Source organism: Zootoca vivipara, chromosome 2 (assembly GCF_965207765.1).
Source record: "Zootoca vivipara chromosome 2, rZooViv2.hap1.1, whole genome shotgun sequence".
In the NCBI taxonomy this organism is placed as follows: Eukaryota; Metazoa; Chordata; class Lepidosauria; order Squamata; family Lacertidae; genus Zootoca; species Zootoca vivipara.
In genome coordinates, this window is record NC_142584.1 from 104,559,245 (window position 1) to 104,587,138 (window position 27,894).

Below are 27,894 nucleotides of genomic sequence, written 5' to 3' on the forward strand. Positions count from 1 at the left end.
TGTAAATCGGGGTCTACAATTTACAGCACTAAAGCGATGTGTCCATGAGTGAATGGCACTAAACCCTCCTGCCACATTTATCCACATAGTCTGCTCACAGAGTAATTTTTCATTCATTCATCATCCCCATTTACCTGCTGCCTAATATGCAAATTCCATAAGGGTTTTTAAACATAAAACACCGCAGTGAGATTTAGGGGTGGACCTACATTTTGGAGGCCTTGAAGCTCGAACTGTTGTGGGGGCCCCTTTGAAACCACCACCGAGGTCTAGGTAACCACTGTTATCCTCTTCCTTGGGGTTGTTTACAAAAACTTTTACAACATCTGTGCTACTGAGTCTCAAACTTTGGGGATGTTGAAATATAGACAACAGCAAAAATTAATCGATTTGAGTCGTGCGACTCAAACGGGGTCTACTACACCCAATTTTTAAAAGCAATGTGGGCTGAAGACACTTCTGGGAGCCCCTTCCAGGATTAGGGGGCCCTGATGTTTAAGCTCCATTAGTTACATTGTAGATCTGCCCCAGATCATTAAAAGAGGAAATAAAGATGTACACACAACATCATAAGCAAACATATAAAAGCAGAGAACCCACCAGTGTAAATTTCAACAAGTAATAAAACAGAGTGTTGGGATAAACCCTACAAGGAGAAAGTCCACTTTAATAGATGGGTCTTCTAAGAGGTGTTGAAAGCTTGCCACCGTTTCTGCCTCAGAAGCAGAACGTGGAAGGGTGGAACCCTGCCCGTCGCTTGAAAGACAAACCCAGCGAACAGGCAGCAGGCATGAGGAGGGCCTAGTTCAAACCCACTTACTGCATCTCCTGCTCCTGGGCATGTGATTTGGGGCAGGCCTGACTCTGCCGGCATCACACGCACTTTGGCCCACCCAAGGCAACAACTAAATAAATGGTTGGCACTGTGACTCATCATCGTTAACTTGTGTTCTGTATCTTCCTCAGTTATTAAACCCTTCCTTCCTGTGTCCCCTGCAGGAATTCACCAAAGAGGAGCCCAAGAGTGACATTGACGTGCTGATCCTCCCTAAGCTGGAGCACTGCAGTTCGGAGAGGATGAACACTTGGCTGGGTGAGCCTCTTCAGCCATGCTGCTGGGGGGCTGGTTTTGTCCAGCTTCTGCCCATCCCTTCTTCCCTATGTCTGTGCCCTCCTTCCTGTCATCTAGAATACTGGAATACCTGTTTCCCCATCCCAGGACTACTAGAGGCCCTGCAAACTGGGATGTTTGTGTGTGTGTGTGTGTGTGTTCTGCAACATGTCATCGGTGCAATAATAGTACATTAGTAATGCATCTCTGCTGCTTCTGCAATGCTATTGCATTATTCCCATCCGGAAGGACACTTTTACATGACAGCGCACCAAAAATGGGACACGCCCACCTCACTCTAGCACAACCGCGGTATGAAAAGCTGCAGAATTTCACCAGGAAGCTGCAGGACAATGCACTGGTTGGAAATGGAGCAGTATGACTGACAGTAAGAGCTGTTCGGCAGTGGAATTTGCTACCAAGGAGTGTGGTGGAGTCTCCTTCTTTGGAGGTCTTTAAGCAGAGGCTTGACAGGCATATGTCAAGAATGCTTTGATGGTGTTTCCTGCTCGGCAGGGGGTTGGACTGGATGGCCCTTGTGGTCTCTTCCAACTCTACGATTCTATGACTTCCCACAAACCTTTGGCAGTCAGGGTGTCGAAAAGCACATTGGGTATAAGCACCCTGACAGCACCATGAGCCCCCACCCCCTGCAATCTTTTGCCCGACGTAGGGCTCAAACCCACAACCCTGAGATTAAGAGTCTCATGCTCAACCGACTGAGCTATCAGTGAACTGTCTCCAGACTAGGCAAATTGGTGGTAAGTTTGAACAAGGTTCTTTTAAAGTTAGTTCTGTTAATGTCCATGGACGACCCATTCCTCCTTTCTGAAAACATGTTTCAGAATTGGTGCTGTAATACCAGATTTAAACACAACTGCTTGCTATTAAACACCATATATGCTAGGGAGAAAGCAGCACTTCTGGCTTCAGAAAATAGGAAGCTGAAAGTGGCCAAGCTTCATGGACAAAACTAGGGCCAGTGGTCAGGGATCATGGGAGTTGTAGTTCCAAAACATCTGGGAGCCAAAGGTTGCCTATGCCTGCGCCTAGCCTATTGTTCCAGCAAAGGCACCATGTCTATTTTGAGGATACACTTAGAATATCCAGAAGAACAGATTATGCGCAATTAAAAAGGATGTCTGGAGAGGACCCAAAACAACTAAGTTCACCGTCCTACACATACTGCGATGCATCCTTCCTTCTTTCTCCCAGCCCGGTGTCCTGCAACACAATTCCTGTTTCATGGCTTGTGCTCTGCAATGTTCCTCTTGCATGGTTCAAATCCCCACTTGGCCATGAAACTCACTGGGTGACCTTGGGCCAGTCGCTCATTCTCAGCCTAACCCTCCTTGCAAGGCCGTTGTGAGGATAACAACGGAGGAGGAGCAGAACCATCTACACATCACCTTCAGCTTCTCGGAGGAAAAGTGGGGTATAAGTAATGGAAATACATAGAAATGAAGGGTATGACTACCAGTCAGCAATAAACCATGTGCAGAGTCTCCACTGCCCACTGCAACGGCCTTTTCCCTGGCCTCTTCACCCTTCTCCTCCACTTTCAGGGCCCCTGCTGACCCCTCCTTCTCTCTCTCTCCCTTGTCCGCAGGTATCTTCTATGGCTTCAAAGGGCTGCTGTTGCTTCTGGGCATCTTCCTTGCCTATGAGACAAAGGGAGTCTCCACGGAGAAGATCAACGACCACCGCGCTGTGGGCATGGCGATCTACAATGTGGCCGTGAGTCCCTAACGTGTCTAGACCACTGGGCTACCTTGAAAATCTCATGCTCTTGTTGAGTGGGCTTTCTGAGAGAGGGAAATCAAACCTGGACTACAGGAGAGAGAGAGAGAGAGAGAGAGAGAGAGAGAGAGAGAGAGAGAGAGAGAGAGAGAGAGAGAGAGAGAGAAACAAATCCTCCTGACCCCACAACCTCTGGGGAGAGAGAGCAAAGTTTTGCTCTGTGTTCCTGCATGTGAATGCATGATTTGAGCCATGCTGGTTTACAGTCTGCCCTGGAGATCTCTGACCAGTCATTATAGACCAGGGGTCCCAAACTGATCCACGTGGCATGTCTGAATTTGTGGTTCAAGTCAGGCATGGGCATATGCATCGCATTAAATATTTGCCACGATCTTTAATTGTATTTGTTTCGCTGCTCCTGTTTCTTAGATATTGCATTTTGCTGTGTTGCAATTTGAATTCCATGGAATTTGGATTGTAGTAAAGCAAAGCAGGCTATATAAAATATAAAAGAAGCAATGAAAATGCAATGAAAAGTCAAGCAGCATCCAGCACAGCACATTCAATGCAATGAAAAGTCAAGCAGCAAAATCATCAAGTGATCCTCCAAGGCTCCCAGCAATTTTCAAGTGGCCCGTGGGATGAGAGGGGGAATGTTTGGAAACCACTGATGTAGATATGACTGATCTTGATGGACCAATGGTCTGACTCTGTATAAGGCAGAATACTGCATCCCTATGTACCCTGGTGCCAAGCTGTCTTTCCTTTGGGCAAAAAAAAAAATTCCTTCCAGTAGCACCTTAGAGACCAACTAAGTTTGTCTTAGGTATGAGCTTTCGTGTGCATGCACACTTCTTCAGAACATGCACACGAAAAGCTCATACCTATGACAAACTTAGTTGGTCTCTAAGGTGCTACTGGAAGGATTTTTATTTTTTGTTTCGACTACGTCAGACCAACCTACCTGCAACTTTCCTTTGGGCGTTAGAGGTGAGTTTTGTGGTTCCCCAGGCCCAGCTTCCACGTTGGAGGGAAAGATGTTGATTCTGTAACTGGGATGTCCATCTGTCTTGGAACATCTGGGTTCAGTCTAGCCATGACGCCTACATGGCCGCAGTGTCAGCCACCTGCCTTTGTGCAGCCTTGTTGTCATGTTGCGTGAATTCAGTGCCATTATCCGCCCTGAGCTTGTCTGTATAGCACAGTTGTCAATTTTGCGATACAGAATAAAACATTCCTGCATGCCCTCGTTTCTAATGACTGCTGCAGTGTGTGTTTTCCGGACTTGCAAAGGCCCCCTGACCCTTTCTCTAAACCTTCCCTCCTGCAGGTGCTGTGTCTCATCACTGCCCCGGTCACCATGATCCTGAGCAGTCAACAGGATGCGGCCTTCGCTTTCGCCTCCCTTGCTATTGTCTTCTCCTCTTACATCACCCTGGTTGTGCTCTTTGTGCCCAAGGTAATAACCAGACCGGGATCGAGCTGAGCATTGGTAGCAACTGGCTCCTAGCGTGGTTTGCAGCATAACTTAGCGCATGCCCAAGAATCTCAGGTTTCACTTACCAAAATCCTCTTTTAAAGGACTTGCCTAGTGTTGCTTGGGAGTTTTACAAAACCAAAACAACAGCCCACTGAGGGATGAGGCTTGGAGGGAGTCCCAAGGCCCAGATAGAGAAGCATTTTCCCCCCAAATGCCGCCGCCCCCCCCCCACTTCCACATTTTTAGGAATCTCTCTAATCTCCCCCCGAAAAATTCCTCTGCTTTCACAGCCCAACGAGGGCTGCAGACCTGAGGTTGGCACTTTTGGCCCAGCAACAGAGTTTCTTCCCCTTCCTGCTGCCAGCGACACTTCTCCTCTCTTGACACTGAGGTGCAGTCGTGTGGCTGAGCCCTGTGTGTTTGTGTGTGGCCTGTTCATTCAGATGCGGCGCCTCATCACTCGGGGAGAGTGGCAGTCGGAGCAGCAGGACACCATGAAGACGGGCTCGTCCACCAACAACAACGAGGAGGAGAAATCGCGGATGCTGGAGAAGGAGAACCGCGAACTGGAGAAGATCATTGCAGAGGTGAGGCAGGTTGTGACCTGTTCCGGTGAAGCTGGGTGTGTGTCTTCCCCCTTGCCCCGTGCTACCTGCCATTGGGGGCTAGTAAGAAGGACCCTGCTGGATCTGGCCCATCGAGTCCAGCCATCCTGTTCTCACAGTGGCCAACCAGCCTGGAAGCAGGATCTGGGAACAATAGCCCTCTCTCCTCCCGGGGATTCCAGCAACTGATATTCAGAAGCGGCTCTGACAGTGGAGGTAGAACAATAGGCATCATGGCTAGTAGCCATCAGTAATCCTCTCCTCCATGCATTTGCCCAATCCTCTTTTAAAGCTATCCAAGTCATAGAATCATAGAATCGTAGAGTTGGAAGAGACCACAAGGGCCATTCAGTTCAACCCCCTGCCGAGCAGGAAACACCTTCAAAGCATTCTTGACATATGGCTGTCAAGCCTCTGCTTAAAGACCTCCAAAGAAGGAGACTCCACCACACTCCTTGGCAGCAAATTCCACTGTCAAACAGCTCTTACTGTCAGGAAGTTCTTCCTAATGTTTAGGTGGAATATTCTTTCTTGTAGTTTGAATCCATTGCTCCGTGTCCCTTCTCTGGAGCAGCAGAAAACAACCTTTCTCCCTCCTCTATATGACATCCTTTTATATATTTGAACATGGCTATCATCATCACCCCTTAACCTTCTCTTCTCCAGGCTAAACATACCCAGCTCCCTAAGCCGTTCCTCATAAGGCATCGTTTCCAGGCCTTTGACCATTTTGGTTGCCCTCTTCTGGACACGTTCCAGCTTGTCAGTATCCTTCTTGAACTGTGGTGCCCAGAACTGGACACAGTACTCCAGGTGAGGAGTACTGTCAGCGGTGGTCACTGGCCTCTCTTGTGGCCGTGAGTTCCATAGTTTGACTATGTGCTGCATGACCGAGCCCTTTCTTTTATCTGCCTGGAATCTTCCAACATTCAGCTATGTTGAATATCCTCAAGTTCTAATGCTATGAGAGGGGGAGAAAAGCTTTTCCCAATTCACTTTCTCCATGGCATGCATAATTTCATACATTTCGGTCATGTCACCCGCTACACATCATTTTTCTAAGCTAAAAAGCTGCAAATGGGACAATCTGCCTCTGGAGATGGTGGACTCTCCTTCCTTGGAGGTTTTTAACCGGAGCTTGGAGGGCCATCTGTCATGGATGCTTTGGCTGAGATTCCTGGCTGAGATGGGGCGGGGGGGGAGATGTTTTAAAACAAAACAGAAAGAAAACCTCAAACCAATGAATTTTTTTCATTGGCTTTTACTGATAAACCCGCTCTGCAGTGAAAAGTCCCAGGATATAGTACACCGACAGTTAAAATCAGATTAAATACAATAAAACATAAAGGCGCACACCAGCCGTGAAGCCATCAGATGTACTACAAGGGGTGATGACACCTAATGTTAGTCCTGCTCAGAGTAGACCTGTTATAACCAGTGGGTCTACTCTTGAGTATGACTTGGCACGATCTCACCCGCAGGGCACACAAGGCTGTGTTACGATGTTTACTGTTCCTATAACTCTTCCTTAAGCATTCAAAGTACTTGGCGTACGATCTGAGAAAACCAAATGTACCAATAAATATGGTACGACTCGACGCCTGATTTGGTTGCCAGGCAACCTTAGGGCCTGCTGTTAATTACTTCCTGGGTGTGTTTGCAGAGGGGAATCGTACAGGAGTGGACAACCTGCGGCCCTCCGGATGCTACAATATTAAAAAAAACAATTCCCATCATCCCTGACCATTGCCCCTGCTGGCTGGGCCTGCCTGATGGCAGTTGTTTTTGTTATTAAAACAAAACCAACAAAACAAGCCCCCTCCCTCCCCACAAACACATTTAAAAGGCTGTAGAATATTAGTCCGTCCAAGGCCTGGTTGAAGAGGAACATTTTCGCCTGGTGCCTAAAGATATGTAATGAAGGCACCAGGCGGACCTCCCTGGGGAGAGCATTCCACAAATGGGGAGCCAGCGCAGAAAAGGCCCCATTCTCATCTTGCCACCCTCTGGACCTCACACAGAGGAGACACACAAAGAACGGCCTCAGATTACGATCCCGTAGTCCTGAAGAAAGAGAGGCAGCCCTGGGGGTATTGAGATATACGCCTCTTTCATGCTTCTAAGTCACTTGCAGCCACCCGTTTCCCCTCCTTGCCCCCCCACCCAACAATAAGGGACATGGGTGGTGCTGTGGTCTAAACCACTGAGCCTCTTGCGCTTGTCAATCAGAAGGTCAGCAGTTCAAATCCCCGCAACAGGGTGAGATGCCATTGCTCTCCCCAAGTTCCTGCCAACCTAGCAGTTCGAAAGCACACCAGTACGAGTAGATTAATAGATTTTGCTGTGGCAGGAAAGTAAAAAAGCATTTCTGTGCACTCTGGCTTCTGTCACGGCGCCCCGTTGCACCAGAAGCGGTTTAGTCCTGCTGGCCACATGACCCGGAGAGCTGTCTGTGGACAATCCCTTGGCCTGAAAAGCGAGATGAGTGCCGCGACCCCATAGTCGCCTTTGACTGGACTGAACTGTCCAGGGGTCCTTTTTACCTTTTTTCTTTTTTACCACCCCACCCCCCAACAGAAGGAAGAGCGGGTCTCTGAGCTCCAGCAACAGCTGAAAGAGCGGCAGCAGCTCCGGTCGCGGCGGCGCTCCTCCAATTGTGCCGCCGACAACCACTTCAACAACTCGGCCTCGGCCTCGGCAGCCACCGGCCCCAACCTCTACCAGCCCAGCCTCCCTCTCGTCCGCTGCCTGGTGGCCGAGCAGGCCGACAAGCTGGGGCGAAACAACTGCGACGGCAGCCGCGTTCACCTGCTCTACAAGTGACATTTTTTCCTGGGCAAGCTACACAAAGCAGGGGAGGGTGGGCAGTCGGTACAGAGGCTCACAAAACCAGTGCGTAGGGACTTGTACAGCCGGCTGGGGAGTTTGCTCAAAGTTCTTTTGTTCATTTTTTAAGGGGGGGGGAGGGAAGAAGAGAAATCATAACCTCTGGTTTTTGTAAAATACCTTTGTGTCCGTCCACCTGCCTGTGCCCCTTGGACCTGGAATCGAGGTGCCAACTCTATGGAGACTTGTTTTAGAAGTAGCGGGTCGCAGGGGACACCGCTGTTTGCCCCTCCCCTCCCCAAATGCACATGCACACTTGCTTACTTGACAAATGTGCCTCTCTGGAAAGATGGATGCGCATCAGGCAGAAATAAGGGTTCTGTGGCTGTGTGTGTGTGTGTGTGTGTGTGTGTGTGTGTGTGTGTGTGTGTGTGAATCTCTCAAGACTCTGAACACTTGCATCCTGCAGTATCTGTTCCTGTGCACTTCTCTCCATGCAGCTATTTGGCTACTCCTGCAGCCTACAGAAGCCCCAGTCGAAGTACAGTTCAACCGCAGCATAGCAATTGACAGTTGTGCTTGCAGTTAACAGTGGAAGCTTTTCCCTCCTTGCTTCCCACAAGCATATCGCTTCCAGGTGCAGCTGGGTGTCTGGAAAAGGTAGGCACTGTAGCTCTGAGACAGTCCGCCTGTATGAACAGTATTGAAAGGGATAATCCGTTTACTTGTGGGCCAAGCCAGCCTGTTGCACTAGGATGCACAGCTCGGCCAAAGCGTTTTTGTCCTGTGCAAACCCCGAACGATTCCATGCAGTTAGACTGTGCAGCAACGGATTGGTTTCGTATGTCATTTGGCACCGAAATGGTCAAACTAGGACCCCGGCCCAGTCTGATTGTGGCTGTTTGTATTGGGAACTAGAAACACACACACACACACACACACACACACACACACACACACACACACACACATTCCTCCTATGGTTGCGCTTCTGAGCCACATTGCACAAGGCTATCGAACCTCACTTTGACCTCCCTTGATGCTTGTGTGCATACGAGTGCGGGATTGTGCGTGACTGCAATCTAGTCCCATCCACGCCGTGTGTTAAGACTGAAGGCATAAATTAAGGAAGTGGGGATCAAGTGCAGTTAGCTTGCAGGTGGTGGTGGAAGTTGCAACATTCCTGCGCATTCTCACTTGCAGGATGCACTTGTTAAACAGGGAGAAGCTCCTATTTAGACATCCAGGGGTACATCCAGAGACTGTGCAAGAAGGCTGAAACCCAACCAGGTGGCTTCCTTTTCAGAGGCAGCTGTCAGCCACTGAAGACACGAACACCTTGCCAGTTCTCTTGTAACGAAGAAGCGTTGCTCTTTGGGGCCTGGGGTGGGCAGAGGCATCTCCAGTGCGCTTGCCAACTCCGAGCTCTGCCTACGAGATTGCTGCCTGCACCGCGCACTCTCTGCCAGACTCGCCACGAATGCCTTCATCTCTCACCCCACCAGGAATGTAGGATCTGAAGCCACAGTGAGGTTAAGAGCAGGGCAGGATGCTGGTGAATATTAGGGGAACGTGGGTCGGCAGCTCCCTTACGACCAGCCCTGGGGCTGCCTCAGTAGCTTGTGTGTGCGTGTGCGTGTGCAAGCATGCATGCATGCATGCGTCAGCACCTGTTCCTCCCCACACTTTTCCAATTTGAGCACTTTATTGTCCCAGCAGTTGTGGGTGGGAGCAGTGGCTGCTGCCAAGGGGAGTGGGGGAGAGAGAAGGGGAGCCCAGGTGCCTGCCAGACGTCCCCATCCAGCGTGCAGATGTTCTTCAGTAAAATAATACAATATGAGATTTGGGCTCTCGTGTCATCTGTGAATGAAGCAATTTCCCCAACCTGTGCTCCATTTTTCTATTCTTGCACCTGCTTTAGGTAGTGGTGGTGGTGTCCATAAGAGGTAGATGAATTATCAATTCACTAACTTAGTGCACTTTAATTTCTTGAATGGAAAGTACAAAGCTGCTCTGGTGACTGGGCGGAGGAGGTTTCTCGGTGACATCGGAGGGGCCAGCCAATCTGCACCAGCCACAACCGGCTGCTGCTGCAAACTTGCAGAACTCGTTTTCTTTCAGAGCCCAGCTCCGGGAGAAGGAAGGTGCGCTTGGATTCAAAGGCGGCGAGGCTGCTTCCAAATTGGCTCTGAAAACGGTGTGCCTGTCTGCAGCTTAAACGGAAGCTGCACACACAGGCTTCTAATCCATGCACAATATATGCTTTGTCACTTAAGCCCTACAGTAGCAGGATTGATGAAAAACTCAGGTGGGGGGGTGGGATGAGTGAGCAGTAATGGAAGATGCTTGTAGGGGAAGACAGAGGAGCTGTGAAGGAAGGCTCCAAGTGGCCGGCTCGCTCAGAAAACTACAAGTCCCAGGATTCTCTGGGGGGAAACCATGACTCTTATACCACTTGTAACAGGTATGGCTTCCCCCAAAGAATCCTGGGAACTGCCTTAACTGTATTGCGTGGATGTGGTCTAAACCACTGAGCCTCTTGGGCTTGCCAATCGGAAGGTTGGCGGTTCAAATCCACGCTACAAGGTAGCTCCCAGCTTCTGCCAACCTAGCAGTTTGAAAGCACACCAGTGCAAGTAGATAATTAGGTACCGCTGTGACAGGAAGGTAAACAGTGTTTCCATGCACTCTGGTTTCCGTCATGGTGTTCTATTGCGCCACAAGCGGTTGAGTCATGCTGACCCTGAAAGCTGTCTGCGGACAAATGCTGGCTCCTTTGGCCTGAAGCGAGATTATTGCTGTACCCCATAGTCACCTTTGACTGCACTTAACCATCCAGGGGTCCTTTACCTTTACTGTATTCTGTACTTTGCATCTGTCGATATGTTCGTCATTCAGCTTGTAAGAATCTGGCCACCCAACTTATCATTAGACTAGTCTTGCTCTAACTCTACACCAGGTAGAAAAGAAAGTACAGTGGGGGATCTACTGGTAGATCATTGATTTGCAGTAGATCAGGAAGGGTTTCCCAGTTGTCATAAGACCAGCAATAACAAAGGAGGTTTGCCCTGCCCTAAAGTGTGTTGTTAGAATCTGTAGTAACACACCTGTAGTTTTGTACCTGCATATACAGGTTGTCCCAGTGTGAGCTTCAGGAGCTGAGGTAGGCAATTAGCTTTGGCCCATGTGCCACTACAGTGGTGCCTCGCTTAACGAATGCCCTGCTTAATGAAATTTCCGCTTAACGAAAGGATTTTTCGAGTGGAGGTTGCCTCGCTAGACGAATTCATTTTATGAAAAATTCGTCTAGCGAATCGCGGTTTCCCATAGGAATGCATTGAAATCCAATTAATGCGTTCCTATGGGCAAAAAAAAATTCAAAAAAATTCAATGCATTCCTATGCTAGACGAATTTTTCGTTATAAGAAAAGACCCGTGGAACGAATTAAATTCGTCTAGCGAGGTACCACTGTATTTTATACCTGGTTATGTGTGGTGGCCCTTCCAGCAGAGGAAAAAGCTAGATCCCGCATGCCTTAGCATTTTTTCCACGTCCTGCCCTCTTCTCTATGCAATATATCCTATCCCTGCGTGTTTACTTTGGCCTATGATATATTCCATTTGTGAAATCACAGGGTGTTTAAACTTTAAAAAAAATGGAATACTGTTCTGGAAAACAATTTTTAATTGGGGGGGACAAAGAGGGAGGGGGAGACAAATATTTGGGGAGTCCCTTCAATCAGTCCCGTGGGAAACAATGGGAAGTGTCCATAATGAAGCTTCCAGCATCTGTCCCAAGGTTTCTAGTTAATGGAGATCAGTTTGATCAGCTCATGGGAAGCCATAAGAAGAGAAAAATAAGTATATCACCCATCCACAACAAATCTTCCAAGGCGTTCTTTGGAAACCTGTGGGCCTGTGCTGGTAGTAGATTTCATTTAAAAAAAAAATATATGGTTATGTCTTCGAGGAATATCCGAGTTTTTGGACCAGCAGCATCACTTAGGGAGGAAGTCATGTTGGCTCTTGCCCAGCTGCCCAAAGCAGACAAGCAAGACATGAAATATAAAATGGAAAACAATTTGCTGGCGCACTAAATTTGAGTGGGTGCAAAATCTAGTTGCCAACTCTTGAATGGCACCCCCACTGGCGTGACATTGACAGGAATCTGATCTTCAGGAAACTGGCAGCCAACCATGTTCATTTCTGTGCTTTACCAGGTTATTTCTGTATCTTAAAAAGGCACCAAAACAAGCCAAGGCGGCCTCTCCTGTAACCATGTTGCCCTCTTAAATCCAATAGCAAGTTATGACATGATGGAGACAGAAATCCCAAATACAAACTGGATTATCCTTCCTCCTGTGCTGGGCTGCCCCCCTCCAGCAGGGCTCCTGTGTGTCAGGTAGAAATTTAACAGGTGAAGCCTCCACCACCAACCTGTTACCACATCTCTCTAATGAGAGAGGCTATGCAATTTGAATTTTTGCTGGCCATGCAGCTATTCAAGACACAGAAAGCAAGCAGGCTGTCTTGCTAGCGGTTGCGAATGTAAGAGACAAGAGAGCCTGTCCATTCCTCCAACATGAAGTTGCAAGCGTGCACACTTAGGCTCTCAAGTCCTCATCCTTGTGCATGTTAATTAAGTTGGAGAAATGGTCATCCCTTAGGAGCTGTACTCGCATTGCGCTGGTACAAGGAGTCAGCATTGCTGAGCATCTGCTGGGGCCCCAGATCCCTAGCTACGGTAGGACCCCACCACTGCTGATTCCCAAAGCCCTGGGGACCCCCTCACCAAGCAAGTGAACAGGGACTGGCCCAAGGAGAAGCAGCCATCACCAATCCCTTTGCCCTCTCCTCCCAGGCAGTGATGGAGACCGGGACGGGGTGAGTGAATGGGCAGCAACACAGAGGTGAGGCTGAGGAGGGAGAGCCCCCCTGGCCAAGTTAACATCCCCACCCTCACGCCCACCAAAGATCTAGAGCCTATGCTGCAAACTCTACACACGGAGATGGTAAAATGGATTTTGTGCCCCTATGGACCCCATCTTCATTTGCTTTCCTTTGTCCCAAATTAAAAAATCAAGCACATCAAGGAGGAGAAGGTTCTGTCTTCACCCAATTGCTGCTGAACTAGTTTTCCTATGGCACAGGTTTGTATGTTTTTTATGCAGGAGAGCGTTCCAAAAAGGCAACCCCTTATCCCCTTCCTCCAGAAATCATACGCAAGTCTTATCACCTCAGGGTTCTGCCATCGCCTTCTTGGGTGTTATGTACTGAGCTGAATCATAGAACAATAGGATCCAGAATCAGTCTGATTGGTCCGCAGGAGCCACCCAATCCAACTCCAGGTGGAAGTGAATCCGCAACCTGATTGGCCTGCAGGAGCAGCCAATCAGGTGGCTGGCAGAAGTGAATCCGCAACCTGATTGGCCTGCAGGAGCAGCCAATCAGGCGGCTGGCAGAAGTCAATCCACAAACTGCTTGGCCCACAGGTGTAGCCCTGAAGTAGCCAATCACGCAAAGCCCATTGTGTAAATAATGTATATAAGCAGATGGTTTTGGGGAAAGGGCATTCTTCTTCTCTTCTTCTCCTTGATGACCATAGCTGCCAAGTTTTCCCTTTTCTCGCGAGGAAGCCTATTCAGCATAAGGGAAAATCCCTTTAAAAAAGGGATAACTTGGCAGCTATGTTGATGACTACCGGTAAGAGCTGAATAAAGAGCATGAAATTCACTCTCGACTCCGAGTATATTTCATTGGACCAACCCAATAGTCCTATTCACACATTTATTCATTTTGCATTGAGAAGGTGGATTTGTTCTCTCTGTACTGCCCTGCTTCTGAGTGCAGCGAAGAGATGGTAGACGGTAACTTAAGGTATGCTATGCCATATTGAGGCAACGTGGCCCCAGGCGGCTGCGGTGGGAATTCTTCCGGTCATTCAAGCAGTACTTCAACTGGTAAAGTGCAATTGCCTTCACAGCTTCAGCCAGTCTTGGACACGTGGCAATTCCCCCAGTATCCTGCTTCTGAGTAAGGCAAGCAGCCTCTGTGCAATCGGAGGCTACAAGTGGTGCAGCCGCTACAAATGGCAACTGGAAGAGGGCAAGGGGGCCCTTTCTCCTTCGCCCCTCTTTAGCCTTGGGGTACAGAGCCAGGTGCTGGGCTGGAGGTCCAGTTCCGCACTGGCCCATGACTCTGGTTACTATAGTGCGGGCCTCCCATGGAAGTAGTGTACATGGACGGCATCAAAAATATGTAAATGCCACAGGTAATTAAGCCAATGGTAACCAGGAGGGCGACCGCCAGGGCCACGTAGAACGGCCAGCCTGAGAGGGCCAGGTTGCGGCTGGCTCCTGGCGGCGCAGGCCTGCCAACGTCGACACTCAGGCTGACAGTGTTGACGGAAGTCCCGGGCTTGGGCCCGGCTGGGGCGCCGCCTCGGCCCCTACCCGGCAGGTAGAGCAGCCCCCGGCGACGGTCAAAGCGCACGGAGCCCGGGGGGACAGCGGGCATGGAAGATAGTTGCTCCAGGAGGTTGCTGCGGGTGGGGAGGCCCGGCAACCCCTTGCGGGAGGGGAAGGCCGTGGGGGCCCGGCAGACGGGGCAGGTGAGGGCGTTGACATCCTCGGAAGAGACGTTGATGCGCGCCAGGCACTCGAGGCAGAAGACGTGGCCGCAGCTCAGCTCCTTGGGCAGCCGGAAGAGCCGGTCGTAAGGGGTGAAGCAGATAACGCAGTCGAGGGCGCTGGGCTCGGCGCTGGGCGCTTCCTCCTTGCAGGCCGGCTGCTGGGCTGAGGCCTCAGGCTGGAAGCTGACGTCAGGCTGGTCCATGGCCTCACTGACCGCCACGCTGCGCCCAGAGGCCGAGGCCTCCGGTTCTGTTTCAGCAGGCAGCATCTCCACTCAGCCGCCCCAGAGACTTGGGTTGTGCCCGTGTTGACATTTCTAGAAAGGAGAGAGAGAGAGGCCAAATATTTACCCCCGGTGATAAGGGGCCGCACAACCACACTGGCACAGGAACCACCGAGGTAGATTAAAAGGGAGGTGCACCACTGTGTCTGGAGCTACCATGATAGGGTGTCCAGACGGGGGGGACGGACCAGGCAAACCACATTAAAAGTCAGCACAGGGCTCAAAACGCAGCTAAGCGATTCTCGTTCTTAGTTGGGATTAACGCTGGGGTTGTGTTTGTGGGGGTGCATCAAAGCACAGCATTTTGTGAAGAACGACAGGACAGATATGGGTTGTGTCTAATGTTCATGGGTACGCCTCTTCCCAAACCAGTGGTGGGAGCCCAGTGGGTGCAGATAAAAGTGTGTAAACGGTCCCAGACATTCTGTCTGACATATTAGAAATAAATTACAAATTGTCCAAATTGTCTGCATGCACACAAAAGCTTATACCCAGAACCAGCTTAGTTGGCCTCTAAGGAGCTACTGGACAATTTTTTAATTTTCTTATTTATTATTTATTTCAACAGCATCAGACCAACACGGCTACCTACCTGAATCTAGAATCATGTCTGACATACAGACATACCTCGGGTTGCAATTTCTGCGGGTGCTCATTTTCGGGTTACAGACGCACTGAACCCGGAAGTCCCGGAATGGGTTACTTCTGGGTTTTGGCGCTCACGCATGCGCAGAAGTGCTAAATTGTGCTTTGCGCATACATAGAAGCGCCAAATCGCGTCACACGTGTGCGCAGACACGCGCTACGGGTTGAAAACGCTGTGGGTCGAAAACGTGCCTCCCGCACGGGTCACGTTCACAACCCGAGGTTCCACTGTATTTTATGCTTGCCAGCGTTAGTAGAATCATAGAATTGTGGAGCTGGAAGGGACCCTGAGGGTCATCCAGTTCAACCAATGACAATGCAGGAATTGAGAACAATAGTCTGAGAACACCCGATTTGTGCCACCCCAAACTGCAGCCCTCATTTATGCGCTACTCGTACGGAGGAGCAACACTGATACAAAGGGCCTGCTGTTTCAGTCCAGCTCCCGAGGTTGCACCATGCCTTCGGATGCTAAGGGATAACATCTGAAGCAAGGAACCTTCTCTGTTCATGCAGGCTCCCCCTACAATTTCCAGCCCCCTAAGTTCAGGCTTCTAATTGTGCAAGGCGCCTCTACAGCTGGGAGGAAGCAGGTGACCTTGAGAACTGGGCTGGACATGCAGCCCCTTGGTAACCGTGATGCCTCTTCCCAGAGGCAATTCAGCCATAGCTCAGGGGTAGAACATCTGCTTTGCATGCAGAAGATCCCGGGTTCAATCCCCAATGGCATCTCCAGGTTGGGCCAAGAGACAAAACCCTGTGTGAAATCCGGCAGCGTCTCAGCTGGTCAGTGCAGACCAGGGTTGGCTTCTCAGGCTTCTCAGACTACAACTCCCATCCTCCCTGGCCAGGAGTTGCAGTCCAGAAACATCTGGAGGGACACAGATATTCCCAAACACTGGTGTTGGAAGCACTGGGATAGAGAGACCAATGGCCTAACCATCTATAAGGCAACTTCCTGTGTAATGTATAAAGAGAGCTTTCATTGCCACTATTCAGACACCCCACAATGTGTGACTGCATAGCCTCCAACATGTTCAGTCCCCAAACCGGGACTTGCATCTTCCTGGCCGACCAAGATCACAGAGCCCAAAATACATGCTTTGTATTTTGCTCTTGCATGAGAGCACAGTGCCCCAAAACATGAGTTTTAGAGCGCTGCACAAGATTGCGGCCCTGAAAAAAAGCACTTTTTGCAGGGAGGGGGCAAGATCTTGGCACAAAATCATGCAAGATCATGACGCCCAAAGTGGCTGCCATGCTCCCGCGAGGACACTTGCAGAATATCTGACTGAATGTGCAAAAAGTGGCTCTCATCCTCTCCTGCCAATTCCACAACCAAGATAGCCTACATGTATACCGTCTGTCAACAACAGGGTTCTGCTGAGAAGTCATGATGAACATGAAAGAGAGGAGGAGGGAGGGCCTGCAGGATCAAGCCAGTGGCAAGTCTAGCCCAGCTTCCTGTTTTCTCATAGCAACCAATGCCTTTGAGAAGCCCACAAGCAGGATCCAAGTGTGAGATCACCTTCCCTCTCCTGCGGTTTCTAGCAACTGTTATTCAGAAGCAAGATTATGATCTTGCTGCCCCTCAAAAATATCCAGTCCCTTGCAGAAATATTATCAGAACTGAGTTTTGAGAGCAGCTGGTTCTTCCTCAAGCCCACTCCACAGACGCCACTGTGCTGGCGTAGATCAGCTACCATAGCCTGCCCTCTTTGCTATAATAATCAAAGTGCATTTCACTGGCCCTATATAAAGGTATTCACTGCCGGCACTACCATGACCCCCCTCATCCCATCCCATCCCATCCTATAAACAAGGCATCTCAATCCCAAACCATAGCCTTCTCTTTTTTCTTTTTGAAATTATTTTTATTTGGTTTTACAAATACAAAGTTATAAAAATCCATATATAAATCCATGTACAGAGATTCCTCCAAATCTCACGACTTCCTCCCACCCCCTCCATGGGACGCGGGTGGCGCTGTGGGTTAAACCACAGAGCCTAGGGCTTGCCGATCAGAAGGTCGGTGGTTCAAATCCTCACAATGGGGTGAGCTCCCGTTGCTCGGTCCCAGCTCCTGCCAACCTAGCAGTTCGAAAGCACGTCAAAGTGCAAGTAGATAAATAGGTGCCACTACAGTGGGAAGGTAAATGGCGTTTCCGTGTGCTACTCTGGTTCACCCGAAGCGGCTTTGTAACACTGGCCACATGACCCAGAAGCTGTACGCCGGCTCCCTTGGCCAGTAAAGCGATATGAGCGCCGTAACCCCAGAGTCAGTCACGACTGGACCTAATGGTCAGGGGTCCCTTTGCCTTTACAGAGATTCCTCCAAATCTCATGACTTCCCCCCACCCCCTCCATGGGGTCCCATTTTTAACATTTACAACTGCATATTCTTCCATTCTCTTAACTTTTATATCAGTCCATGTTGTCCATGGTATTTGTTAGACTCATAGCTGCCAAGTTATCCCTTTTTTTAACGGATTTTCCCTTATGCTGAATAGGCTTCCTCGCGAGAAAAGGGAAAACTTGGCAGCTATGGTTAGACTACAAGTGAAATCAAAATCCTGCCAGTGTTTCCATCTGTGGTCTCCTAAATAACTTATAAATTTTTCCCATTCTTTTATAAAGTTTTTGTCCTCTTGGTTTCTGAGTGTTCCGGTCAGTTTTGCCATTTCGGCATAGTCCATCAGCTTGGTTTGCCATTCCTCTCTGATTTGCCAACCCATAGCCTTCTCAAGCTGTTCTGATCCTTAGCAGGAATGGCAGAATTATCCTGCTCATTATTTTGATATATAACAGCAGGCATCCCCAAACTTCGGCCCTCCAGATGTTTTGGACTACAATTCCCATCTTCCCTGACCACTGGTCCTGTTAGCTAGGGATCATGGGAGTTGTAGGCCAAAACATCTGGAGGGCCGCAGTTTGGGGGTGCCTGCATAACAGCTTCCAGAACGGAAGCGCCTTGCATTGCCACCCCAAAGGACTAGGCCTCATCTGAGGCAGGCTTCTTAAGCGTTTCCCAACTTGGGTCATTAACTATGTAGATCATGGGTAGGCAAACTAAGGCCCAAGGGCCGGATCCGGCTCAATCGCCTTCTAAATCTGGCCCAATCGCCTTCTAAATCTGGCCTGCGGGCGAATCAGCGTGTTTTTACATGAGTAATGTGTCCTTTCATTTAAAATGCATCTCTGGGTTATTTGTGGAGCCTGCCTGGTGTTTTTACATGAGTAGAATGTCTGCTTTTATTTAAAATGCACCTCTGGGTTAGTTGTGGGTCATAGGAATTCATTCTTTTCCCCAAAAAATACAGTCCGGCCCCCCACAAGGTCGGAGGAACCGTGGACCGGCCCCCTGCTGATAAAGTTTGCTGACCCCTGATGTAGACGTTTTTCCTCACATTCCAGCGAAGCTCTGACCCAGCCCTCCAGGTGTTGGACTCCTGCTCCCATCAGCCCCAACCAGCACAGCTAACGGTCAGGGATGATGGGAGTTGTAGTCCAAAACACCGGGGGAGCCACAGGTTCCTGTTCTGTTGGAAGAAATGTTGGACCCGCCAAACACTGCTTTCACTAGGAAGCAAGCAGCATCCTCCCTAGGGTTGGGGGAAGGTTTGTTAATCTAAGCGGGATCCCAGCCAAAGCCATTACCTGGGACAAAGGAACTCGTTTGGCAAGCTTGATCTTATGCATTTTACCACAGACGTACACGCGCACACAGGTTTAGAAGGGGCACAGAGTCCTGTGGGATTGAGAAACATGCTAAAAACAAGGACTGCAAAGGCTTTTCGCTTTCTGCAAAGTGTCACCCCCCTCTCCACCTCAAGAAATCCCCTTCTCCGTTTCCTGTGAAGTTCCTGGAAATGTTTCATCTCAAGGCAGCATGCTGAACTTAGTCGTGACTGCTTCTTCCCAGCTGGGGTAGCAACAGGCCAGGTGCGAAAGAGGACAGGTGTCCTGGCTGCAACTTTAAGGGTGAGGTAGAACAAGGGCGTGCTATGGTCCATGGGGTCACGAAGAGTCGGACACGACTAAACGACTAAACAACAACAAAGAACAAGGGAAGTCCAGCAGCTGCAGGTTACACACCCTGCGGAAATTCCTTGTTTTGCCCCACTGTTAAAGGTGCAGCCAGGACACCTGGCCATCCAATTGTCCTCCCCTCCCCATCAGTTCCACTAAGCACACCCCATCCTATTTTGGGACTTACCATCAACTTTAGGAGCTGTTGTGTTTTGAAAGACGGAACATCTACTCTGCCTTCGAGATCCTTGTTCTCCTGTAATAAACTCTTCCTTTCAAAATCTGGAATAATTTCATGAACAAACGAACCTCTGGCAACTCTCTAGTGCTGCCAATTTGAGCAGGAAGGAGGGAAAAACTTGTGGCTTTAACAGGACCCTGCTCTGCTCAGATTGGCAAGAAAAGCTTTTCACAGAAAGGAGATAAGCGTTATCACCTGCTAAAGGCAGCCGATGGAAAGCGACTGTTAAAGGCACCACAGAAGGGGCTGCTGGTTTCTCTTTTTAAAAAATGTTGTCGTCCCCAATTCATGCACATACGCTCGCTGCCCTCTACTTGGGGGTCCGGAAGATCCACATCACGAGAATCTCAAACCTCACACTAAGAAATATTGAAATTATGTCGCTCGTTTTCCGCCTTCATCTCATTTGAGCCTCGCAACCCCGGGTGGCAGCGAAAATCAGTTTGTTTTTGAAGCCAAATTTATCAGATTTCGACTTTCCAGAACAACAGGTGACACTTTTTAACAGCAAATGTTTCAATACAGTTCTCCAACCAAAGAATGTGTACCAAAATCCATTCAGATGGGGAAAGAGTGCATAACATGAATATTGTATTTATCTCCTGGAAAATCAGTCTATCCATGGCTTTTAGACCTCACAACTATGCTTTGCTTTCATGGTTGGGGGCAGAAATGCTGCTGAATACCAGTTGCTGGAATTCGCAGGAGGGGAGAGGGCTCTTGCTCTCGGGTTCTGCTTGGGGGGTTACCCAGGGGGATCTAGTCGGCTACTGTAAGAACAGGAAGCTGGGCTAAATGGGCCCCTGGCCTGATCCAGCTCTTCTCAGGTTCGTGGTTGTATGTTCTGTATATGTAGTTTGTTTATGGTGCTGGAGGTTGCTGGGAAATCCATATCACCAGTAAAATTAACTACAAACCCCAAAATTTGGAACCCCCTCCAAACCTGTGGCAGCTTTTGCAACGTTTGCATCCAGCTCACAGAGCTACGATTTCCTAGCATTCCCTGTGAAGATCAATTTTGAAACCGCTCAAGGAATTGTAGCTCTGTGGGGGGAATAGACAGGGTCTCCTAACAACACTCAGCACCCTTAATGAATAAGAGCTCCCATAATTCTTGACTGTTTAAAGTGGCATCATAGTTTTCAAATGTTTGGTGTGAAGGTGGCCTTAGTCCAGTGATGGCGAACCTATGACACGCGTGTCAGATGTGACACGCAGAGCCCTCACTGCTGGCATGCGCTCCATCGGCCAATTCGTGCTGTTGTTGTTGTCTCCCCCCCCCCCAATTTGTTCTCCCGCTCCTCCTCAGCTCCTCCTCACGCTACAGCTTGTCTCCGCTGTTAAAACCCGGATCCTTTGTTGTTGTTGTTGTTGCTGCTGGTAGCCAGAGATTGGTTTTTTTACCCTTTCTGTGCTGTTTTTTCTGGCGCTTTGGCAGACTATGATTGGGTGTAACAGCGTTCGTTTTTTAACCTGTTCTGTGCTGGGTTTTTTGGCGCTTTGGCAGACTATGTCGGTGCTGCATGTTAGTTCCAGCGAATGTATTATTCGTCATTTATTTCTGTTCTCTTTCCCCCAAAAAAAGCAAAGCAACTTTTGCACCCCCCCAAAGAAACCTCCAAAACTTTGGTCAGCAGCTCCCCGCAAAAAGCTCAACAACTCTGGGCACTTTGTGATAAATAAGGGTTTTTTGGTTTGGTTTGGTTAAATAATTAGTTTTTGGTTTATTAAATACAGTTATATATTACAATTATACATTTTTGTTATTTAAACTATAAATATCGCAAAATTATGGGTTGTTTTCTCGAAGTGACACACCACCCAAGTTATGCTTGGTTTTTTGGCGAATTTTGACACACCAAGCTCAAAAGGTTGCCCAAAACTGCCTTAGTCTGTGGCACAATGACATGTGGATTTTGAGGTTAATGTTCAACAGCTTTTCACAGGTAAAAATAGGGTCAAATGTATGTGTAATAACTAGACCTACTCCAGTCCATCAGGCTTCAGGAGAGGGAGAAAGGGATTGGCAGGCCTCTCCTTCGGCACTGCTGAAAGACCAGCAGCGCCTGTCTGCTTCTCCTTGGGATTTTTCCATCCCAGCTGGCTGTTACTGCACCTAAACTCCCAGCCGACTGTTGTTCTTTCCCCGCCTTGAAATCATTTCCCCTTTTGTGTTGTGTTTTTAAGATTGCCTGCCTCAGGGCAGGGACTGCCTTGTTTCTGTTACTTGCAAACAGCTTGAGCAGCCTGCTTTGGCTGAAGAGCAGGATGAAGGAGATGCTTTTAAAACAAACAGGTACACTCACAAAAAGGAGCACACCTACCTACACATGCACAACCTGCCTCTTCTGCACACCTTCACTTGCTCCACAATCACACTTCTACTAGAGATTTCGAAAAGCCGTTTCTGCCTTTTCTATGTATTTGGGCACCTCTTAAGAGATCGTAACCCAAATCTGCACGATGGCTCCTGAGATCAAGGCGCAGGTTGTCCTCTATGTTTGGATTCAGCCAGGCATCCTTTTTTGAAGCAAGATGCCCAATGGAACCTTTTGAACCTGCACTAGTTTTAACCGGAGAGTTCAAAATGTCACCGAATTTTTCGGTTTCTTCAAATTCCCAAGCAACACCAGTGGAATGGCGGCATACAAGCAGCTTTGTAAATAAAACAAAACAAAGTTGTTTCTGGTAGCCACTGACAGCCAGAAAGAATTGCCCTAACCTCAAAGGATGACGACGCTCTCCTGGTCGTGCCTCAACCTGCCGAGGCTTATTCTAGTGGCAAGGAGAGGGCTGGCCTTTTCTGTAGTTGGCACCATTCCTGCAGAACCACTGCCCAGATGACAAGACTCCCCTCTCAGTCTCATTGATGGGGTCCAAAAGAAAGCAGAGCAATGTGTTTGGCACCAGCTGGGTTGCAGGAGTTGCCGGAAGGAGGCATACAAGGAGCTATCCAACCGTCCCAGGAACCTCTACTCCAGATTTGTGTAGCAGGGTTTACTCCTTAGCCTTTTCTTCTCCCCAATATGGCCCTCAATGCAGTGGAGGTTTAGGATCAGAGTTTTCCATCTCCTAGATGGGCTACCTTCCCAGGTTGGCAGGCCCCACTTGCCCCTCACGTCCCTCTACAGCACATGCAGAAACTGCCTTCTTGACCATCGGACCCACTGTTGGTCTCATCTGCTCAATCCACCAGAGCCTGTCTTTGCAGGCAAGGGAAATCCCTAACTCACTGAGGGTTTGAGACCCATTGGCTTCCCTCACCTGCTTTGTCCGGCCAGTTGAAGCCATTTCCTGGGGTGTGGCCAATGTCAGCTTCTAGGAGCAGCAGGTGAGAGCTGAGTGCCAGGTGGAACAAACTACCCCAGGAGCAGGAGAGGTACTACCTCTCCCATAGCACCCCAGGCTAGCTTATATACACACACTGTACAAAGGTAAAAATTACATTAGTTACTCCACCCATTTTTAACTTTAGCTCCACCCACCACCAGCATGCGGACCCCAGAGTGTCACCTCAAAGGAAATGTGGCCCTTGGGCGGAAAAAGATTCCCCACACCCAAGTTGGCGGAAGTTGTTTTATTCTGGATTTTGTGGGTCTCTTGTATTTTTTCTTTCCGCACACCACTTTGTTATCGTGTGTGAAAGGCAATATACAGAATAAAAGATATTGCAGTAAATGGCTTGCAGTAATTGGTAGGGATCCTAACCCATAATACTACTAATGTTAGTAACTATAATATTACCAACCTCTATAATTTTTGGGTGCCTGCTGAAGACATTCTTTTTTAGACAAGGCTACCCAGATGTTTAGGGACGAAGGTGGCATAGCTGCCAAGTTATCCCTTTTTTTAAGGGATTTTCCATTATGCTGAATAGGCTTCCTCGCGAGAAAAGGGAAAACTTGGCAGCTATGGCAGGTGGCGCTGTGGGTTAAACCACAGAGCCTAGGGCTTGCTGATCAGAAAGTCGGCGGTTCAAATCCCCGCAACAGGGTGAGCTCCCGTTGCTCGTCCCAGCTCCTGCCAACCTAGCAGTTTGAAGGCACGTCAAAGTGCAAGTAGATAAATAGGGACCGCTCCAGCGGGAAGGCAAACGTTGTTTCCATGTGCTGCTCTGGTTCGCCAGAAGCGGCTTTGTCATGCTGGCCACATGACCTGGAAGCTGTATGCCGCCTCCCTCAGCCAATAACGCAAGATGAGCGCCGCAACCCCAGAGTCGGTCACGACTGGACCTAATGGTCAGGGGTCCCTTTACCTTTACCCAGATGTTTAGAATGTTCGTACGGGATGTAATTTGTTTTCGTCTGCTCTGTTGTGGGGTTTGTAACTTTCCGTATGTTTTAGATTCTGGTTTTAATTTTTTTAGCAATAATTTTATTGCTTTATTCCTTTTTTGTAAACCGCTCTGAGGTTTACATTCAAAGCAGTACAGTAATACCTCGGGTTACGAACGCGATCCGTTCCGGATCGCAGTTCGTAACCCGAATAGTTCGTAACCCGAACGCGATGGGCGCCGCCATTTTGCGCATGCGCAGATCGCGCGATTTTCGCGCTTTGCACATGCGCAGATCGCGCGATTGCGCGCGCGCCGCTTCTGCGCACACGCGCGCGGCGAAAACACTTCCGGGTTTGCGCAGTTCGTAACCCGAACTGTTCGCAAACCGAGGTGGTCGTAACCCGAGGTACGACTGTATATAGCTTTCATGAAATAAATAAACACTGTAACTGCCAGTTGCTACAAATACCCAGACTGAAACAGGGGACTAAGTATTGCAATGAGGTCTTAGTGCTGATGTACGCATTCATCAGGGCCAGTCCAAGAAACCTTGGGGGGCCAGCAGAGGAACAAATAGCACCCCCGACCCAAGACAAAGTGCCTAGTATTCAAGGCAGGTCAAGGGATCTGGATTCCGGAGCACCAGAGGCAGATTCCCACAAGTGCCTCTCCCCTCCCTGGCAGTACAAGTACAGCAATAAACTGAACAACTTAACAGCTGTCTGCCTTTTTATGACATCCAAAGTCAGCTGCCTGAGGCAGCCGCCTCAGACTGCCAAATGGTGCGGCCGGCATTTAGCATATGCCCTAGAGGCCAGGGGCACCATCTTCCCAGATTTCTCGAGACTCAGGACCAGGGGCAGAGGAAGGGGGGGTACAGTGGGTGCGAACCGCCCTGGGTGTCACCACTGAGGAGGGTGACAAAATACCGAGCGGCACTCACCGTGGGGCCTGCCCCAGGAGAGACGCGTGGTTCGGGCACGCACAGGCTCTGCGCTGCCCAAACGGTCCGCCCGCTGCCTCGCCACCAGGTGTAGGGCGGCTGAGTGGGAGGAGGCGGGCAGATTCCAGAGGCCCCACGGTGTGCCCAGCCCCTATGAGCGGCTCAACCCCGCCCCTGGACGCGCTGCTCCAGACGCCCAAGCGGCTTCCTCCGCCACTGCTCAGGACATCGGAAATGGGATTTGGAAATTGCCGCAATTCTCATGTTTGCCCGAGGTCAGGAATGGAAACCACGAAAATGAATATATATTTTAAAAAATTTAAAATTGCCCAGTAGCACCTTAGAGACCAACTAAGTTTGTTCTTGGTATGAGCTTTCGTGAAAATGAATGTGAGTGGCATTTGCAATCGTTGGGATTTTTTAGTCCGCAGATGGTTACACAGAAATAACCATGTTGTCCCCGGCATTGTTTTGGCCCTTTCCTTTCCATTGAAATACATTGAAGGACATTGGTTGTGATCAATGTACGGTATATTTCAGCAGAAGCCAGACTGCAGCAGAATGGAAACAGCGGTGGTTGCAGTGAACACAGGATGGCACACAAATCGCTGCCTCCGTTGATTGCCAAAAATTGGAATGGAGAGAAAATTCCAACACAGGAAGAATGGCAAATTAAATTATGTGAATACTTAGAACTAGCAAAGATGACAGAAGCCATCAGGAATCAAACAAACCAAAAATTTAAAACTGAATGGGAGTGTTACAGAGTATACTTAGAAAAAACATCGTTGTGTTCCTAACGCAGGATTGCATTGCAAGATGCAGCTACGGATAGCTGCCCAGCCTCTTCCTAAATAATTGCAGTGAAGGAAGGTCCAACCTTCTCCGGAGGGCTGTGTGCTGCACCGTGAAACAGCTTGGGCTGTTGAGAAGGTTCAGCCAACACCTCCTTCCTTGCCATTTCCTCCCATTAGTTCTAGTTCTGACCTGTGGAGCAACATCTTCTGCATGACAGCCCCTCAGGTATTTGAAGGCAACCATTCAGGCTAAACCCATGCAGCACTTCCAACCGTTCCTCGCAGGACTTGGCGTACCGTATCCAAGACACTTTGGGAAGGGTGCTGAAAACTGGGCTGCATAGACTTTCAATCATACATACCCCTCTCCTTAAAGAAAATTCACACAGCTACGGTTGTGTAGCTCTCACGTGAAAATCGCACGGAGACAGCAGTTTAGAAGGTGATTCATATTTGAATTGCAATAATAAAAAGTTACAATCATAATCATCCAATTATCAGCACTCTTAACAGAAATTTTTCACAGTATTTTCTTAATTGGATTTTTCAGATGATTTAATTTTTAAAAAATGGGGTGAGAGGAGGAATGGGAATGTGTTTTTAATGTATGCATAGTTTCATTAGCCAAAGGTCTGGGAGAAGAAGAATGCTTTTGCCTGGCACCTAAAGATATCCTAAACTAATTTTAGAGAGACTTCCTTTAAAAGGTAACAGTGTTTCAGCCAGGGAAATGAGTAATAGGCACTGTCCTTAAGACACCTGAAGCCCATGTACAGATTGTCCTGTATTTCTCTATTATTGCTCACCTGTGGCTTCAGACGTGGAGTATGGGATGCAAGCAGAGCAAAGGCAGTACATATAAACAGAGGCCAGGAGTTATTGCACCGAGGAGCACTATTCTGTTTGCCTTGTTCTTTGTGTACCACTACATTCCTCCACCCCCATCCCACCCAATGGTCCCCTGCTTTCTAGAAAGGCTCCCTAATTTTCCACTACTGGTCTTTCTATTGTATAGCCCTGATCAAGCAAAGCTATATGCTCACAAACACACACAGGAAAGCTCAGGAGTGCTCTTGGGTTTCCATGGCTGCTACTGCTTGCGCTGCTGAAGAGGCTAGCCTTTTTTTTTTTTTTTTTTGGTGCTGCCGAAGAGGCTAGCTTGCTCTTTCTTTCTTTCTTTCTTTCTTTCTTTCTTTCTTTCTTTCTTTCTTTCTTTCTTTCTTTCTTTCTTTCTTTTTCTTTTGCACAGCCTCTTCAAAGAAATCTCTGGCTCTTCAGCACCTTCCTCTGCTATTTCAATTGTGGTCCTAGGGACCACCTGAAAACACGACGAGGGTCACATCCCTGGATCGCAGGGCCTCGAAGCAGCGACCAAGCAAGGGAGTGATCTCAAAATACAGGGTTTTGTTGGACTTGGAACCCACCCCAGACCACAAAACTCATTTCCAGATTGAGTATGCAATCCCTGAAGATGTGAAGTCAGGCACACCTGTGACAGAGTGCCCCTGAGCATATGCTGAGTGCGCTTCCCTCACACTGCTGGATAACTACAAACAGCTCCCATATGCCCGCCGTGGGATTTCCTTGTTATGGGATGGGACTATTGCAGACGTTAGAAATCCCTATCTATGCAATACGACCACTCCTTGTCTACCAATTCCATTCTAAATATTAAGCGATTAGCAGAAGTGGCCTTCATAGGTTTTCCTGGAACCACGGGGACTAGAAGCAAGGGTGCAGTTGGTACTGTATTCATTGTCTGTTTTTAGGACAGAGGGGCAGTTTTAAACCCGATGTATCACAATCGTATGCCAATATATCCATTGCCCAAAACAAACAAGCAGGCACCCGGCATCCACTGAGTGCATTGCTAGGAATAGTTTTCATCATACTGTGGGCCACCCGGAAATCAGCTTCCAGCCACATCAAAAACCTTCCCCCTCTCTCGCTCTTGCATTGAGCACCTTCTGCTCTCAGCTGGCCCCATTTTGGAGGACTTGCCCGCTTTCACAACCTCTGCCAGCCCCCCAAACTCCTGCCCATCTGTCTGCAGCCCCCTGTTCCTTCCAGGCCCACCCCTGCCAGTTCTTTGCAAAGCCTCACCTGATCTCGAACGGCAGGCGTTTTCCTGCAAGAGAGATCTGTCTCCAGCTAGCTGAGTGCCGGGTTCGCTCCTGCCCGTCCCGCGGTGCCTTCTCGTGTGTCCAGTCGCCCGCTCGCTCGTAGCCACTCCCTGCCACTGGAATCTGCCCCCTGGAGAGAATGTATTCCCAGGTCACACCCCAC

General features: G+C 49.0%; 2 protein-coding genes across 3 annotated transcripts in view; one reads left to right on the forward strand and one right to left on the reverse strand.

Annotated features, from left to right (window-relative positions):
- Positions 1-9,602, forward strand: part of GABBR1 (gamma-aminobutyric acid type B receptor subunit 1) — a 68,578-nt gene extending 58,976 nt beyond the window's left edge. Inside the window, exons 17-21 of the mRNA XM_088663325.1 lie at positions 1,000-1,093; positions 2,721-2,848; positions 4,182-4,310; positions 4,775-4,918; positions 7,514-9,602. Of these exons, the coding sequence (XP_088519451.1) occupies positions 1,000-1,093; positions 2,721-2,848; positions 4,182-4,310; positions 4,775-4,918; positions 7,514-7,759 (741 nt within the window). The 3' untranslated portion in view covers positions 7,760-9,602. The remainder of the gene's footprint in view (positions 1-999; positions 1,094-2,720; positions 2,849-4,181; positions 4,311-4,774; positions 4,919-7,513) is intronic.
- Positions 9,603-11,429: 1,827 nt separating this feature from the next.
- On the reverse strand, positions 11,430-27,797 carry RNF225 (ring finger protein 225). 2 transcript variants are annotated; one of them, XR_015948476.1, is made up of 3 exons: positions 27,712-27,797; positions 13,185-14,710; positions 11,430-13,129 (listed from the first exon to the last, which is right to left on the reverse strand). XR_015948476.1 is itself a non-coding variant. In XM_060271232.2 (2 exons), the coding sequence occupies exon 2, from the start codon at positions 14,660-14,662 to the stop codon at positions 13,898-13,900; it is 765 nt and encodes a 254-aa protein (XP_060127215.1). In that variant the 5' UTR covers positions 14,663-14,710; positions 27,712-27,797; the 3' UTR covers positions 11,430-13,897. The 2 variants fall into 2 exon arrangements, 1 of the variants encoding a protein (XP_060127215.1); XM_060271232.2 differs by having other exon boundaries at positions 11,430-14,710.
- Between the last annotated feature and the right edge of the window lie 97 nt (positions 27,798-27,894).